Below are 17259 nucleotides of genomic sequence, written 5' to 3'. Positions count from 1 at the left end.
GAAGGAAGGAAGGAAGGAAGAAAGAAAGAAAGAAAGAAAGAAAGAAAGAAAGAAAGAAAGAAAGAAAGAAAGAAAGAAAGAAAGAAAGAAAGAGAAAGAATGTAAGGGCCATGGTTTGGAGATTTAACTCAGTGGTATGAATGCTAGATGGACCAGGGTGAGTGATTTTTCTAATGGCTCTTGAAGACCCGAAATGGCGTTTGTGGGCATTTTCTGCTCCTGCCTCTTGAGTGGCCAGAAGGCCTGGAAAGCCGGGAGGTACAGCGCCTAGACCTTCAAAGACCCATTGCCTTCTGTCCAGACAGGATATGCCTTTACCATACCACTGCAGGCCAGGCTGCAGCCTGCCTGTGGTAGAGAAGCCAGGAGTCACAGGGGCATTATGGCCTGGAAGATGAGGGGGGGTACTGTAGGGGGACACCTTGCAGAAATGGCTCCTCTGTTTCTGTCAGATCCCTCTGAAATTGGAGTTAGATACGTTGTGAACCACTATGTGGGTACCAGGAATTGAGCCTGGATCTTCTGGAAAAGCAGTCAGTGCTCTGAAATGCTGAGCCATCTCTCCAGCCCACACATCCTTAACTATGTACTGAAATAGTAATGCGTGTATCTGAGGATGGCTTGGGGGGGTCTCTCCAGAACAGCTGGGATCAGCTGAAGATAAAAGATTGGCTACGCTTACGATGGCGGGGACTGAGTGATGAGAGTGTGGGAATCATTCTTTTCTTGTTGGCATACATTTCAAAGTTTTCATGTGTGTGTTTGTGTGTGTGTGTTTTATACACACACATATACAGACATGATTATTTATAACATCTCTGCTCATCTAGGTGTTCAGGGCAAAGACAAACTTTTTTCCCAGAAACACTGGCCTCCTGATACTCCTCTCTGGCTCCCCACCTGCCCAAGGAACATACCTTCCACAGCTTCTGCTCGTAAGAGAAGACCAGGGCAAAAGAGAAGAGAGACAGGGTGCGTCAGATTCCAGCCATACTGTCCTGCGTCTGTGTGGGTATCCCCATGAGCTCTTACCTTCCTGTTCCCTGAATATGAAAGAAGATGCTGTCAGTACCAAAGCACATGCTACACACACACACACACACACACACACACACACACACACACACACACTGACCTTTCCCTGAAGCCAGCCAACCCCCTTTTCTGGTTCAAATGGCATCTCTTTTCTGCCCTGCCCTGCAAAGGCAGTCTGGTTCACCCTTCTTAGCCAGCACTGTCTGCCCTCTCCCCAGCAAACTTCTATGTCAACAACCTTGGCGTCCAGCATGCCTGCCAGTTCTTCTTCTCACCTCACCTCTAAGTTCTCCCAGACAGTTCTTTTTAGAGAGCCCTTCTCCCAAGTCTCTCTCCAGATGCTGTCAAGTGAGGCCTACCTTCTCCACACTTCTGCCTCCCCAAGTTCCTGTGCCACAGCTGCGTGTTCCATGCCTTTGCTAACTCCTTCCATGGTTCCTATCTCAGCAGCTCCAAGGGAAAGGAGGCTCTGTGGGAATCTGCGTGACCTCCCTGAGGACACCTCTCTACGGAATACTTGTGTCACCTTTGGCTTCTCCAGAACAGGCCCGTAGACGGGCACTGTGGGGTGACTTGAGACCTGGGGGAGCTGTTGAACTGTTGGTAGTTTCAACAGCCCCAGCTTCTCAGCTTCCCTACTGGTGGCCAGTGCACCAGTAAAGTAAGACCCTGCTGGCCCTGGAACTGAGTCCTGTATTCCCAAAGTCCCCAGCCTGAGGTCTGCCTGGGATGTGCTAATCAGAGCTACAGAAATAGGAAGGAAGGGAAGAAATCCCAACTCTACATCCTGCAAACAGGCACGGCCACTCCTTCTAGGATGAGAGTTGCGGATGGCTCACGGGTGGGTGTGAGGGGACAACACAGGAGACAGGATGCTCCCAATACTTACTCCTCGTACTCCTCCACCACCTCCTCGGCGTCAGACATGCTCTTGGCTCTCCCTCCAGAAAGAGAAAAACGTCACTGCAGGGGAGAAAGTACGACTGCCTCCCACAGGAGCCCTCTGCACCTAGCTAGACTCCACTGTGTGACTAGCGGGAAGCTAGTTTCTTCCTCTGCAAGGAAGCAACCGTGACACCTGAACCACACAGCAAGGCAGCCAACTGGTGTTCCCCAGTTCCCTGCCCCTGAGCAGGCGTGCCACCCTGGATTTCATTTGTTCCTATTTGTAATCCTCCGAGAAAGGTTAGTCCTTGTTTCCCCACTTTTCAGGGGAGCAGAGAATCCCAGTGAACACCCATTTCTGTTCTCACTGGACATTTCCATCCTGGCATGGAGCTCCCCTGGGAAGCTGGTGGCAAGAACTGGAGCCCTGCACAGAGTAGAACTCAACCATTAAAAGAGATAAGCGACTATTACATTTTCTCAAGTTTCTGCCCTCATGAGAAAAGCCAACTGTAACGGTCGTATGCGGAATGACTCCAGCTCTGCGGTTGATTCCTTTGTTAGCTTTCTTGAAGTGGTGAGATTATAAAGATGGAGAGCAAGTCATCGGGACTCTCACGGAAGACACAAGGGAAGTGGAAATGGTAATAAAAATGTGCACCAGGGGTCCTTATTGACCTTTCAAAAATGTATTTGTGCAGCACGAATGTTATAGGAGATGTGTGGAGGTCAGAGGACAACTGATTTTCGTCTTCCAGCTTGTAGGTCCCAGGGATCGAACTCGGGTTGTCAGGTTTGGTGACAAGTGTTCTTACCGCTGAGCCATCTCACAGGTTCCCTTGTGGGTCTTGGCTGTAGGGATGATCACATACCTTTCAGGTTAAAACTGTCTAGAATTCAACCCAAACACCATACAAGTGATGCAGGGGGCATGGAGGTCTGAGAGTGCATATAAACTGAATCGGTAACTATACACTGTATATTTTGATGTTACACTATATAATTATTATTGTCTAGAGAATGCAAGACAACAGAGCACAAGAAACTTTCTGTAATCTTTTTTTTTTTTTTTTTTAGATTTTTAAAATTTGTATTATGTGTGTCTGTGTGAGTATGTGTGCACATGAGTTCAGGTACATTCAGAAGAGGAATTCAGAGCCCCTAAAGCTGGAGTTACAGGTAATTGTGAGCCACCTGACATGGATGTTGGGACCCTACTTTGGATCCTTAAGTATGTGTTCTTAGGTGCTGAGCCACCACTCCAGCCCTTTTGTATTAGAGCTGCGTAATAGTCCACACAATCTCAATAAAGATTCCAACTTCAGGGTTTCCCTGGGAAACCTGTGGAGATGTTCCTTTAACTGTGGCAGGAGCAGCAATGGCTTCAGGCTCCCTTCTGTTAGATGCTGAGGTGCCGGTGCACAGATGAACCTCGGTTCGGTTCTCTCTAAATGATGGAGTGCAGACATCCCCGCTAAGGGACCCTGTGAGGATCCAGCAGATATGAATGAGCGGATGCCTAGACATGGCCAGGTGTAGTCGTATGAACTCTGTAGTCACAAGAAGCCATGGGGAGAGGTGGAAAGAGTAAGGTCTTAGCATGACATTCATCTGCCATTGAATGCTGCCTCCCTAGAGTCCTTGACTGTGACATTGGAAAGGTCATGCATTTTCCTAAAACATAATTCCCTTTGGGAAATATCTCCTCCCCTGTGCTGTATGCAACAGAATGTCATGATTAGAGATAGTGCCGTAGCCTGACCTGGCCTACAAACTTAACCCTTTTTATTATAACCCAAATCCTGAAGGCATCTCAGTGCCTAGCCCAAAGACACTAGCACACTGAAATGTGAACAACGCCCCTTGTCCTTTGCAATATAATCTTCCTGACAAAATAAAGGGCAAAGGGGAGGTGTACAAGCCCACAGTGTGATAAACTCAAGAGCGGTAGAAGCCACGTGATTGACAGAACCACCCTTGTGTCTTTCTCTTGTGTCCTGCTTCCTGCCCACACTGAAGCCATCCCCTGGAGTCTGACCCACATTTCCAGTACAGAAGTCTGGGATACAGTTGGTCCTGCCCTTGCCTTCTCCAGCTTCCCAGGTATATCCCAGTGCAGAGAAGAGGGCTGAGACCCCAGGTGCACATCTACGGACATCCATGAGATGCAACGCACTGCTAATTGCACTGATGGGCAGCACAAGGCCACCCTTGACATAGACAGGAGTCCAGGAAGCCGGGAGTTCCCGGATGCTCTAAGTAGAGACTGCCTCAGACTCAGAACTCACTGCGGCTTGGGACTGGTCCAGGTCTGCTCGGCTGGGCACAAGCAAAGCAAGTCCTCGCTTTGCTCCCTCTGCTGGAGTAGGACCAAGACTATGGGGAGGGGCTCTGCTCAAGTGGAACTCCGGACAGCAGCCCCATGCAACATGTCACCCTGACCTGCCCTGTCCCCCATATTAAGATAGTGAAAAGGGGCTGCCAAATGTGTAAGGTGCCTTAACAGTGGGCGGAGCTGTGTTCTAATGAGATTTGGACACCAGATGACCTCTACGTAGACCTCAGGATGAGCACGGCCACTCCTGAGTCCAGGGGTCTGGTAGTAGACTCACCTTGTCCAAACCCCAGGGGAGCTATCAGAACCTGTGAGGAGGAGCCCATTGCCTGGGATGGGGATGAGGGGAATGTTCTGGAAGGGGGTGTGTGGCTGCCCCAGGGTTTCTCTCCTGCCCTCCCACAAGCTTAGAATTGCTGGGGCAGATGAGAGGAAGTAGGAGCACCTTGGCTCCTGTCCCCAGGAACACCAGGATATGCATCCCAAAAGAGCACTGAGAGCACTAAGAAATGCTCCCACAGGGGACCACACCTAAGCCAGGTAAACTAAGGGGACGCTGAGCCTGAGGGCTACCAAATGGGAGGAGAGGGGGGAACTAGAGGGGTGACTAGGAGCATGTCCCCAGGGTCCTACACTTTCGCCAGCTTCTTACCCTCACAACAAGTCACAGGGGTCACCTTTCATGGGCAATAAAGAAAAACAACAGAAGCTCTTTGGGGATCAAAAGGTCTAAGTTTTAAGCCCAGCTTTTACTATGTGGCCTTAGGCTGGTCACTTAAGCTCTCTGAAGCTTTAATCATTTTACCTATAAAAGAGCTTAGCTTCAGATTCTGGCCTTGCCATGCCTGAGGACCTCAGGCTCCGTCCTTCAGCCCTCGTCCACAGCATTAAGCTGGAATCTTCCTAAAACTCCAGCTGTTGGCCCATGAGCTGAGGGAGGGGCAAAGGCAACTTGATCCCCTCAGATTCTTCTGCCCTGAGGGAAGGAGGCCTTGTCCTGTGAGAAGAGGGTCAGAGGAGCAATCCTGGAGGTCAGGTGGCTGCCCAGCCGGACTCCCTGGGGAATGCGCTGGAAATGTCTTACCCTCGGAGCAATTACAGCCTGAACAATCCCTCACTATCCCAGAAGTCAGAAAAGCCACCTACAATGTGAAGGCCCTGAACAAGAGCCATCCCTAAGGGCAGGTTGGGGTGAAGCAAGGGCCACACTGGCAGGGACATAGTGGATCGCAGGGAAACCTTTCCAATGTTGACAAGCTTAGCCCGCCTCTCCTGGGAAGGAATCTGGACTCCTCTGCGCCCCCCACGCCCCCTAGTACTAGCCACCCTAGACCTCCTCCAGGAGTGGAATCCCACCTGGTCCCAGAAGCCCAGCGGAGATGGTGCATCTCCTTGGAGGAGCCCCATCTGACTCTGCACATTTCTCCCTTCTCGGTGCTTCTAGGACAGCATCTTCGTTCCTGATCTTGAGAGCTAGACCCTCACAGCTAATGTAGCCATGGTCTTACCCTGCTCTCTAGGCCTCTAGAAGAAAGGTGTGGGTAGTCCTTAACCTAAATCTGAGAAATCCAACTGGTTAGGGTTCTGTTGTATTTAATGGCCCGGCAATGATCTAGGCTACTCTACTCATAAATAATACAAGGTCTTGGGAGGGAAAACAATCTAGTCAAGACTTTGAAGCCACAAAGTTTCTCCAGGGGCAGACCGGGACCTCCACCTCGCTTCCCGTCAAGAATGCAAGCTCTCTCCACTCCACGGCACTCACGTTAGAGTCTGGCCTGGAAACACCCACTCTGAACGTGGAGGTAGGTGTTCTCCTCTCTAGAAAGGGCCATGGATCTCCTGGTAACCACTCGGGCTGGGCACAAGCAAAAGACTAAGGAAAGATGTCAGGACCAAACCCCTCATGTTCTCCCACTGATCTCGGCCCCTTCCTAGAGCTTCCCCTCGTCTTACCTCCGAACAGGGACTGCACACAGGTCTTGAGGTATCTGCACAGCCTCAGCAGGGACTGGCTGAGGGCAGGGCATGGGGAGAGCTTTAAGCAGGCATGTGGGCTGGGGCCTTGTGAGCCAAGCCCCGAGGAGGGAGGAATGTGAGGCAGGAGATGGGGGGGGGGAGCACGACACAATGGGGGGTGTCGGCTGCTATTTTGGCAGGTGCCCGGCACAGGGCTAAAAGAATAAGTACCCCACGCCATATAAGCTCATGTGGTCCTCCAGCTGCTCAGATAAAGCTATTTAAAACCAGAGCAGATATGCAGGGAACAGGCTTGTAACATAAACCAGCTGTCCCTCTTGAGAATCCCCCGATAAAGCAGATGCCAGGAGCCCAGGCCCAGAAAGGGCAGGCTGGGAGCAGAGTTGAGGGCAGAAGTCAACCTCAGAGACACTACACGAGCCTCTGAGCCAGGTCCTAGGGAACAAAGGGCAAGACCTCTGTCGAACATGAGGCTGGGGGTGAAGATGTCCTCTGAGCTGCTGGCTGCTTCTCCTGAGCCAAGTGGCCTCGGGCAGATAGATGGCTCTGCAGGCTTTGCTACTCAGTCTTCTCCATGAGCCCCAAGGCCACACACTGTGTCATCCTCACAGAAGTGGCCTCCAATGGCTGGAGGAGGTTACCTGAGTGGCCACTCTCCTTAGTCTGGCAGTAAGAGTGCGGTAGAGAGGATCATTGGAATTCTCCCCAGGCTTAGAGACTGTGGTCATGGCGACCTGCCGTGTCCGGCTTGCCCGTTAGATCAAAAGATCCATAAGATCAGGACCAAGTTTGTACTGCAGCTTGAACATTTATGTCCACCAGCCCACACAGAGTGACTGGCACAAGGTGGGGCTCAGGGGATGATGAAAACTAAAAGGAAACTAAGTTGGGGGGGCAGTTGACTCCCTCCACTCCAGTCTTCTCAGCAGGTCCCAGCAGAATCTGAAGGATGTGCACTACCCCCAACCAGGCCCAGCTTTCCAGGTGCCCCAAGCCCTGAAGATTCCTGACCCTTCCAGACACTGTTAGATTCCGTCTCTCGTTCACACCAAGTACACCAGATTCGCCCAGCCCCTGCCATCTCATCTTTCCTGGTCTCCTTTAGTTCTACCGCTTCAGAGGGACAAGGCTCACTCTATTCCAAAGTCCTTGTAAGGGTCCTCTGCACACAAGATGTCCACACTACCAGCCAACTCACCCATCATTCAGCTGACCCAGTTCCCTTCCCATGGTCCCTAGCAGCCTCTGAGCCCAGTGGCTTTGATCCCTAGCCCCAGGCTTAGCCTGAGACATGTGTGTCTCCATGTTGCCAGCAGGTCGGCAGCAGGACAGGCAGAGCCACAGGCAGGAGGTGGGGTGGGGTGGGATGGGGGGGTAATAACATCCCAGGAAAGGGAGAGCTCAGGAAATCTGGGGGACTTGGGAAAGGCAGAGGGAGGGAGAAGACTCAGAGGGATAATGGGTGCAGAAGCCAGACTGACCTCATAAAGAGCAAAGACAGCCTGCTTCCCCTTCCCACCCTAGCCCACCAAAGCCCCAGTTTTTGCATTGTATCTCAGTCTAGAATCTCCAGGAGTTAACAAGTGATTTTTCCTCCCGGAACTTAAACTACTCTCCAAGCGAGCTGATAACCTTTCAAACAGGCCATAGCCAGATTCATGGATGCCTGAAAGAGGAATCAGGGTATCTATGCACACAGAGCACCCTCCTCCAAGAAAACCAATGGGTTCTGAGTATCTTAGGTGTGGGACTTTATCCAGACAGCCACTTCTTGGCAGCCACACTGGTGCATAGCAAGATGGCTCCGAACTTAGAGGTCTGGTCAATACAAAAAAACAGGCCTAGGCAGATAGGCAGAAAATCAGAAGAAGCACGCGGGCTGGTGCACACTGGATACCCACTCGATGACAGGATGTCCCCAGGCCACCGCAGCAGCAGAGCAGGGAGGCAGAGTAGAGTGCCTCCAGGGGGCATTCAAATGTCACCTCCTACACACACACACACACACACACACACACACATACACACACATACACACCCTTGTTCATCAGCTGTCTCCAAAGCGAAGCAGGAGGCAGAAGCAGCCGTGGAATGCAGCTGCCCCAGCACTCCCACCACCAACTGTCTGCCCTCAGTGGGCATCCCAAAGAGGGGATGCAGACAGAGCCCACACCACTTTAAGCCTGCACCCGATCAACAGCCTCTCCACTGTTCCAGAGAACACCATGAGCCTCTTCTAAAAGTCCATAGGACAGCTTCGCTTGCTACAGAGCTTCACGTGCCAAGGAACCTCCCAAAATTTGCATCATGAACACCCCAAAGCCCTTTGAGGTCACCTGCCTGAACTTCTGGAATTCAGAGAAGGGAAGGGCCTGGGGTCCCAATGAAGGTCCTCAGCCCAACCAGAGCAGTTACACCCTCCACTGCCTGGGTGGCACAGAGCTACCTTCCCTGCCCCGCCCAGATTTACATTAACACTCAACTGCAGATTAAGTCCTTCTCAGGACATATGGGATGTTCCAGGCAGGTCTTCAGGGTCTGTTCCCTCCACCTCCAGCCCAGCAAAAAGATGAGATCAGCTGCAGGAGGCTCTCAGGGGTAAGCCAGGCCTGGATGCTGAAGTGTGAGCACACGGAGAGTCTGAGGACCTCTGTCCCCTGAACAAAGGGCCTTCACCCAGGACAAAAAGACAGGAGGGACTGACTGCTTCTGCTCCATAAACTAGGGGAGCAGGGACCCAGTGTTGTACTGACTAGCCATAACTGAGAGACTGGGATGCCCCAGGCAAGAGGGTCTGAGCAGCCTTCACCCATTCTCCCTCAAGGCTGTTCTAGGCGAATTCAGAGTAATCGATTGGGAATAAGAGCTGGAATGGCTTAAGACTGTAACCTCTTTCAGACTCTGGCCATAACAGAGTTGCAGGGTTTGTTGTGCATTTCGGAGTGGCTCAGCATTCTACAAGCACACATGGGGCCATGGTACTGAGGACCGGGAGGAGGAAGCCTGGGGAGAAAAGTAGGGAATGGAGGGTATGTGAAATTCTGCGCTCTTAAATGATTTTTATTTTATGTGTGCCTTGCTTGCATGTATAACTGTGCACCATGTGTATATGCAGTGCCTACAGATTCCCTAAAAGTGGGGTTTCAGACATTTATAAGCTAATGTATAGGTGCTGGGAATTGAGCCTACGTCCCCTGAAGAGCAGCCAGGGTTCTTAACTGCTGAGACATCTCTCTGGACACCAGGTATGCACAATTAAGTCACAAAACTAGGACCTTAAAATGAGAAAAGATGGGAATGAGGGTTGTGCTTCTTCTTCCAGCAAAGCCAGCGACATTACCAGACACTCCCTGCACTTGATTCCGAAGGAACGCAAAACCTGTGAGAGCAAAGCCAGCGACATTACCAGACACTTACACCTGAGACTGAATGAGTTTATCAGATCCTTCCTGGGAAAGGCTTTTCTGGCTGAGAGTAAGGCATGTGGTAAGACGAAAAGGCACTGCCTTCCTGATCAGGGCAACAGGAGGGTGGGGAACACAGCACAAGCAGGGGGGGTGTAGCACATGGGCAGCCCCTGGTAACTCCTCTTCAGTCTGGCTTGAACAAGCCTCAGGGAGTGGTAAATAGGTCGAGGACTCAGTGTGGAGACATCACAGGCACTCAGAGTGCCTGCCGGGAGAAGGTAAGACGTGTAACTCTGCAGTTGGCAAAATCGCCCAGCTTGATGGTAGAAGTGAGCAGGAGAAAGGGAGGCAGTCCCTAGGGAGGATAGGGACGCTCCATGGCTGAGGGGCCAGGGCTGTGCTCTAGCGCTTTCCCGGGTTCAGGATACATTGTACCTTCAGCGGGACAAGAAAGTACCAGAGAACATCTGCCCACAGTCTGGGCGGAGAGGGGCTGGAGGAGTGGCAGTCATGTTCCTGGCCCCTGAGGGCCCTGACCAGACTGATGCAGGGGCAGGAAGGGAGTGGGGTCTGCAAGAGTCAGGGGCTCTGCGGGAGAGGGGCCGGCATGATGAAGGGCCCTTGGGATGCAGGTCTGCAGGTCTGTCCTGACAGGACTTGTCACACCTGTGGGACAAAGGCCAATTAGAACAAGGGAAGGGAACTCCTAGGGCTGTGGGAGAGGGCACCTCTGGATAAGAAGGCACACCTTTGGACAACCAAGCCTTCGCCCACACTGGGTAAGGGACCCGAAACCTAATGGTTAGATGGGGGACCCAAACTACAGCTCAGCCAAGCCAGTGCAGGGGCTCCCATCATTCTCAAGGGTTGGTCATCCGAGAACACAGGGACAGACAGAACCCGGACACTCAGACCACACAACTCCAAACTGCAACCCACTTAAGAGGAAGCACTTGGACAGGTTTGGGGGCCTCCCACTGTATCTCAGGGCCAGTCCCCCTCCTCCCCGGCCCCGCCCCACTGACCTCTGCATCCAGGGATATGGACGGCTTGCTTCCCCATTGAGCCCTCTTGGTGACTGATGCCTCTTTCCGTACCTCCTGAGTAAAAGGCAGGAACTCAGACAAGGGTAAAGAGGAACTTGAGTCCCCCACCTGTCCCCTAGTCCAGATGCCTTTGTTCTTCCTGAAGGGAAGGGGACCCAGAGGAGACTCTGTGCAGCTGTCACCCACAGACTGTGTCCTTACCCCACAGCCCTTACCACCAGCTCCACTTCTGAAATGACCCATTGTTGCTGGGCCTATCCCTCCTCTGACCTTCTTGTAAGAAGCACATGGGTGAGGATACCTGAGGACGTTGGTCTCCCGAATCCTGGGTCTTGCTGATCCACAGGTTAAGTCTTGATGTCACAACCCCTGACAGACGCAGGTTCTCCTAGAAAGAAAATGTCCACCTTTAGGGTTCAGAGTCCCTGACCACAGTAAGGCTCTTCCAAAGACCCTAGAATGGGGACAAGATTCTGTCCACCACACTGTCACATAGTACAAGCTATGTGTACCTGGGATAGGCCCCACCCTGGGGAGTTGTGCACCTAGTTAAGGAGACTCAACCTCAGAGACACAAATGTCAAATCAAGGTCCTGCCAGCATTGACAGACAATACCGTTTCTAACCTTGCCAAGGGTTAGGCCCAGGCTCCAAAGATGTCAGAGCCCGGCATCTGGGATCTGGCCCTCACCTTTCGGATGGAGGTTGGTTCTGTGCGGTTCTGGCCTGACAGCTCCTTCTCAAAGAGGTGGCGCTTGCTGGCTACACCGGCAGGCGTGACAAGGACTTCAGTTCGGGAGGAGCCTGGAGACCTGACAGATTCTGACCTCTGCCAAATCAGAGATGCGAGGGCTGAGCTGGGACCAGGGATGAGGATGAGGTTCACAAACAATGCCTTCCACCCTGGAGGCGGCTCCTGCCCTCACAGATACCCTCTGCTCCTACCTGGATGGCTGTGTGGTATCTCTCCAGTTTCTCCCCTAGCTTGATGGTGCTAGCTGGCAGCCTCACGCTGGCACTGTAGGAAGGGAAGACAGAGTGAAACAAACGGGGGGTGGGGGTGCAGAGTGAAATTCTGCAGGGTGGCCAGACCTGTCTCCAGGGCTTGAAGAACCCACCCCTGGCACCCCATCACACTGGCACCCCATCTCGCTGGCAAAGAGGGAGGACAGAAAGCCATGAGGATGCCTTCGCTGCAGAATGGACTGCATTGACTCGGGCAGGGAGGAAGTCCACAGACTCCAGGAACCTTCTCACCTCTGAGGAACAGCCTGCCTGCCTGATCTGGAGTCTCAGAGTCTCGGGATCAGAAGCGCTTCCCACTGTTTCCTTCCTCCTTTCCTCTCTCACGCCCTGTCACCTCCACTAAAAACACCTCAGCTCTCACAGGCTGGGTGGTCATGACCGCTCCTATGATTCCACTCTTGGTTCACACTGCTGTCCCCACATCTGGCTGCTTGGGTGGCTATGTGTTCAATGGTCTCAAATGAGTGGCTTGTCATTGTTCTCCTCTTGCTCCACCCCAGCCCCAGCCCCAGCCCTAGGAACATGAGCTCTTACTAAAGGTTTAGTAGGCAGGGGATACAGCCGAGGTGGACGGAGCGTGTAACGCCTGCACACATTTTCGAATTGTATTTGTGTGTGTCTGTGTTCCCCTACTCCCGCACCCTCACACACTGTACCATCCTCCCTCTGCTCGGCTCAGAGTGACAAAGCAAGGGTACTTACTAAACATGCAGGGTCCTGGGCCCCACTCTAGGCCTGCCACAGCTGAGTCGTTTTTGTCTTTGTCTTAATCATAGCTTCCCTTCTGGAACGTTCTCTTACCCTTCCCCACTCCAACGCCAAGAGCAAAGCTTCCTCCCTCTTCAGAGCCCCATCAAAACTATGTCTCCTCCTAGCATGGGAAGGGTCATGGGACAGGTATTTGACTCCCTGACATAGCACACAAAGCTGTGGTGACAATTCCCTCCCAGTGCCATCTCACTCAACCCCGGGGCCTCTTGTCGATCCTGTCACCCTGACAGATTTAAAGCCACAAGCAAAACCTCTATCTTCCTTCATGCGTCCTATGGCCCAGCCTGGCACAATGATGACAGGTGGAATATATATATATATATATATATGCATGACCAGACAAAAGCCAGCAAGGCCTCCAGGCAGCTCACCTGCGGGTTAAGGTTGTTTCTGAGTTGTCTTTCCTGGGACTCATCTGAAATAAGAAGGTAAGGTTGGTAAGTAAGGGTCTCAGGAAGTCCATGTCCCCTCTCCAGTGAGGAACCTTGCTCTCAGGATGCATCTGACTTCTGAGAATCAGCCCCACCTCAAAGTACCAAGTACCCTCCAGGGTGGGTCCAAAGCCTTGTCTCAGTTTCGCCAACCTTGCCAAGGCACTTGCTACAACCTGTATTCCGATCTACCTCATCAGGGACCTTGAGCCTTGGGAGTTCTGGTCAACCTCAGTCCTACCAGCTCTTTCCCAGAGCCTAGCACGCACCAAGGGCACAAGGCACATTCAATCAATGGAGGAACAGATGACCCAGAAAACAAAAGCATTGAGACAGACCAGATGAAACTCTGCAATTTCATCACACCACAGCAAGGCAGGGGCGGAGAACACTGGGGAGAAACCTGCTGCTCTCTGCCCTGCCCCTATCTCCCAAGGAAAGACAGGGACTGATGAAGACACAAGAGGGTTGTTTGTGACAGGCCAATCTGGTCTGGCAAGTGCATCTTCCTGCAGTCCTGATCTTATCCACTAGGTGGGGCTGCTCACATTCATTCTCACACACACACACACACACACACACACACACACACACACACACACACACACACTATCCAGTCTCTAAGGAGACCCTTCCTGCTGTCTAACCTACAGCTCTTGCCTTATGGGTACCTGGCGTCCTTTGCGTGTTCTGCAGCTGACGGATGACTAGGGTCCCCTGGCTCTTACCCGGAAGGAGATGGTCCTGGGGCTGGAGCGTTTGAGGGAACTGCTGTAGGTGAGCAGGGTGGGGGAAGGTGTGTCTGCCTCTTCATCCTTGCTGGGAATTTTCACCTGAGTGGAGCAAAGGTATCATATGAGAGCCTGTCTTCCTCAGTACAATTGTAGGGTGCTCCCAGGCCCAAGCAGCCCCCAAACCCAAACTTCCAGGGGGACCTCAGGTGGTCTGGCTCATCCCAGAAGCTACAAGTGGAAGAAGAGAGTCAGTCGGACTACCTATGCCTCTCTCTCTCTCTCTCTCTCTCTCTCTCTCTCTCTCTCTCTCTCTCTCTCTCTGCCATGCAGTGGCTATATAGTCTCATGTAGCCCGGCCACCAGGCAGAGCTTTAGTTTTGGAAGGATCCGAAGCTTCCTAAGAGTTTGCTGTGTGGCCTAAGGCTCCCGTACTTAATGGGTGCCGGTTCCCCTGGGAGGCTCTGTAGAGAACAGGAGACAAGACTGCCCTGACTCGGAGCAGAAGCAAATGGCTTAGGAGCTGGAGTCTAGGACCTGGATGAGGACGTGGTTTGAGAACCCAGATGCTCCCAGCACATGGCCCCTGGCAGGCCCAACAATCTGCCCCTGACTCAGTGTCCTATTCTGACAGGAGCGAGGAATGACAAGGAGTGAAGAAACCACCAAGGCCAGCTCAAAAATAGGAGAAGAGGAAGACACGAGGGAGCCAGAGGCCACAAGGGCTGGACTGCAGTGAGGTCTGCTAGGGAGGGCAAGAGAGAGACAGAAAGGAACGACGCCAACCTGGAGTGTGATGGGTGGGAAGCGAGAGGCTTTGGTCGGCGGGGCTGGTGTGCTCTGCTCTGCAGAAGAAGGTGGGCTCTTCTCAGGGAGGGCCCTTCCTCTGGGCTCCCTTGTGGTGGCCTGGCTTCCCCCAGGAGTCTGGGGCTGCTCTGACACTGCTGCCTTCTTTGGCGTCGGCTTTGCCTCTGAGACTAGCGACTTCTCAAAGATGGATGCTTTCTCCGACACCAGCTTCCTCTCCTGCATCTTCTCAGAGACGATGGCTTTTTCTAGAACTGGAGGGGACTTTCTCTCTGGTGCTGCCGCCTTCAGAGACACAAGCGTCTTCTCAGGGACCGGTGACTTCTCTGTCACACTTGTTCTTTCTGGAACCAACTTCTCTGGGCTATCTCTTTTCTCAGTCAGAGACACTTTCTCTGTGGCTGTCCCCTTCTCTGAGGGGCAGGCTTTCTCCGAAACCAGTCTCTTAGCAGGCACTGGGGTTTTCTCTGAGACAGGCGTTTTCTCAGAGACCAAGGTCTTCTGCTGAGCCACTGTCTCCTCTGGAAGCCCCTTTTCTCCTTCCGCAAGCTCTCTGCTCTTTAGGTGCTCTTCTTCCTGGGCCCAAGGGCCTCTCTGCTCCCGGCTCAGTCTCCGGCGAGGCAGGGCCTCCACTTTCTTCTTAGGCACAAGGGGCTGTGACGAGATCTGCTCAGGGCCCAGGCTGTCTCTTTCCTCCTCTGCTTCTAGCCTCTCCTGTACCGGAGCCTGGACAGCCTCTACCACCTGCCGCCTCTGTCTCCGCTCCTTTCTGGTTCTAAGAATGGCCTGGAAGTCTTCATCTTCATCTTTGGAGGCTGGGGGCGACGGCTTGGAGACCTCTGCCTCCTCCACACTGGGCAGCCTGAATCAAAAGACACGGGGAAAGAAGGTGGACAGAATCAGGTGACATCAGGAGCGAGGATGACCCCGAGTACAGCTGACTCAGTGAGACCTTCTGTCCTCCCGACTGCTCCCTCTCCCTCCCCATCACTATTTTTAAAATAATCACTTCTGTGTAGTCTATGTGTACAGTGTCACTTAAACAAAGCACTCTGGGCTCTTAAAAAAAAAAAATCACAGAGGACAGTGAACTGTTCAACCACAATCGCCAACACTGATCAAGCAACTGCTTTATAGGTTCTAGGCCTGTGGCAGCAACCCAAGTCTTCTGAGATACCATTCTATTACCCTGCCTGTCACACTGGTATGTCCGGAAGGAACACAGTGAGGACAGTGGGTTTGGGTTAACCCAGGAGACACAGCCTGATCTTTCTTCATTGCGGGGGGGGGGGAGCAATATAAAGAAAACAAACAAACAAAACCCTTTGTAAAACTCTAAGGCAATGGTCTCCATCTAGAGGAGTCTGTCTGTCTGTCTGTCTGTCTGTGCCTCCCGTCCCCACTTCTCATGTGATCTCAGGTGCATCCACTCACTGTCTGAGCCTTTCAACTCTGTAAACTGAGCTTGTTGGGAAGCTCCTGGGATGAGCAAAGCCCTAGCACGTAGGCAGCATCCAGTAACTTCTCTGCCCATCTCTTCCTTCCCCTCATAATCCCCAAACCTAGCTGTCATGACCTGCCCCCCTTTGCTCCCCTCAGAGTCGGGAGGATTAGAGTATAAGGAGGTAGCCTGTATAAGGGAAGTTTGACAAATGTGGATGAGCACTGTGGGTGGCCACACGCACGTGATCCGGGACCTCAGCGCGTCAGCGTGCTTCCCTGAGTCTCCCCTGATGTAAAACACGTTATTAACAGTGGCCTCTCAGACATCGTGAGAACTTAAGGGAGCCGCATCGTAAAATGCCCAGCAGAGTAAGGCTCACGGACAGGTTCACCAAACAGCATCCAGGAGTGTGTCCACAAGGGTAGGGACTGTGCTCGGGCTGAGGATGGGTCTGGAGATGACGAGGAATTTGAAGTTCATCTTCCCACCATCAGCCTTATCCCAGGACCAAGTCCTTACCAGGTCGAACTGTTTTCACATCGTCTTCCTGGGACAGCTAAGACCCCACCCACTTCCACTCAGAACGATGAAGTGATGTTCAGAACCCAGCCCAGCCAAGTACCTCTCCACAGATCTCTGAGCTCCATTCTGGGGGAGTTTTGGAGATTCATCATCTGTGGTTGAACTCAGGTTGCGGTGCCTCCGCCTGCGTTCCCGTTCCTGTTCCTCTTCATCCTCCAAAGTCCGCTGCCGGGCGAGGCTAGGAGAAGGAGGTAGGGTCAGTACAGCCCGGAGCCGGACTTGGAGAAGACCTGCTTGCCTGGAGGCAGCCCTGCTGCCGGTGGCCCCAGGGCCTTCCAGTGCAGATAACTGGGACGGAGATGGGTTATACGTGTGAATACACACCAGATTTCAAAGACCCAGGATGAAGAAGAGAAGTGCAAAGTTTCTCATTGAAACGGTGTAACTTTCTGTGATGGACTGTGCCTGTACTAACAGCCAGCTAGAAAACTGGGGCCTAGGAATATAAGGCTACCCTGTGCTACATAGTGAAAGTCTGTGTCAAAGAAAGAAGGAAGGAAGGAAGGAAGGAAGGAAGGAAGGAAGGAAGGAAGGAAGGGGAAGGGAAGGGAAGGGAAGGGAAGGGAGGAAGGGAGGGAGGGAGGGACGGAGGGAGGGACGGAGGGAGGGAGGGAGGGAGGAAAGGAAGAAAAGAAAGATTGTACATTAATTCCATGTTAAAATGATCACTTTTGAATCTATTAAAGCAAATGAAACATATTATATAATTTTTCCCTTTTTTTTATTTCTTTATTTTTTTTAAAGCTTTATTTATTTATTATATGTAATTACACACATAG

The 17259-nt window shown here is 52.3% G+C and overlaps 2 protein-coding genes across 9 annotated transcripts in view; both read right to left on the bottom strand.

The window, feature by feature from the left end:
* The window catches only part of Tnnt2 (troponin T2, cardiac type), a 15897-nt gene extending 9571 nt beyond the window's left edge, over positions 1 to 6326 (bottom strand). Inside the window, exons 1-4 of one of the 8 annotated variants that reach the window (XM_029538800.1) lie at positions 6212 to 6326; positions 1925 to 1976; positions 1033 to 1043; positions 918 to 929 (exon numbers count right to left, since the gene is read on the bottom strand). In XM_029538800.1, coding sequence (XP_029394660.1) covers positions 918 to 929; positions 1033 to 1043; positions 1925 to 1962 — 61 coding nt within the window. In that variant the 5' untranslated portion in view covers positions 1963 to 1976; positions 6212 to 6326. The remainder of the gene's footprint in view (positions 1 to 917; positions 930 to 1032; positions 1044 to 1924; positions 1977 to 6211) is intronic. The other 7 variants (XM_029538801.1, XM_021197572.2, XM_029538802.1 and 4 more) reach the window with 7 other exon arrangements.
* A 3322-nt stretch (positions 6327 to 9648) lies between these two features.
* The window catches only part of Lad1 (ladinin 1), a 14179-nt gene continuing 6568 nt past the window's right edge, over positions 9649 to 17259 (bottom strand). Inside the window, exons 2-10 of the mRNA XM_021198862.1 lie at positions 16521 to 16658; positions 14434 to 15316; positions 13645 to 13749; positions 12857 to 12900; positions 11634 to 11706; positions 11380 to 11517; positions 10990 to 11076; positions 10668 to 10742; positions 9649 to 10308 (exon numbers count right to left, since the gene is read on the bottom strand). Coding sequence (XP_021054521.1) covers positions 10303 to 10308; positions 10668 to 10742; positions 10990 to 11076; positions 11380 to 11517; positions 11634 to 11706; positions 12857 to 12900; positions 13645 to 13749; positions 14434 to 15316; positions 16521 to 16658 — 1549 coding nt within the window. The 3' untranslated portion in view covers positions 9649 to 10302. The remainder of the gene's footprint in view (positions 10309 to 10667; positions 10743 to 10989; positions 11077 to 11379; positions 11518 to 11633; positions 11707 to 12856; positions 12901 to 13644; positions 13750 to 14433; positions 15317 to 16520; positions 16659 to 17259) is intronic.

Source organism: Mus pahari, chromosome 5 (assembly GCF_900095145.1).
Source record: "Mus pahari chromosome 5, PAHARI_EIJ_v1.1, whole genome shotgun sequence".
NCBI classification, from domain to species: Eukaryota; Metazoa; Chordata; class Mammalia; order Rodentia; family Muridae; genus Mus; species Mus pahari.
This window is presented reverse-complemented; position numbering and strand designations above follow the sequence as displayed.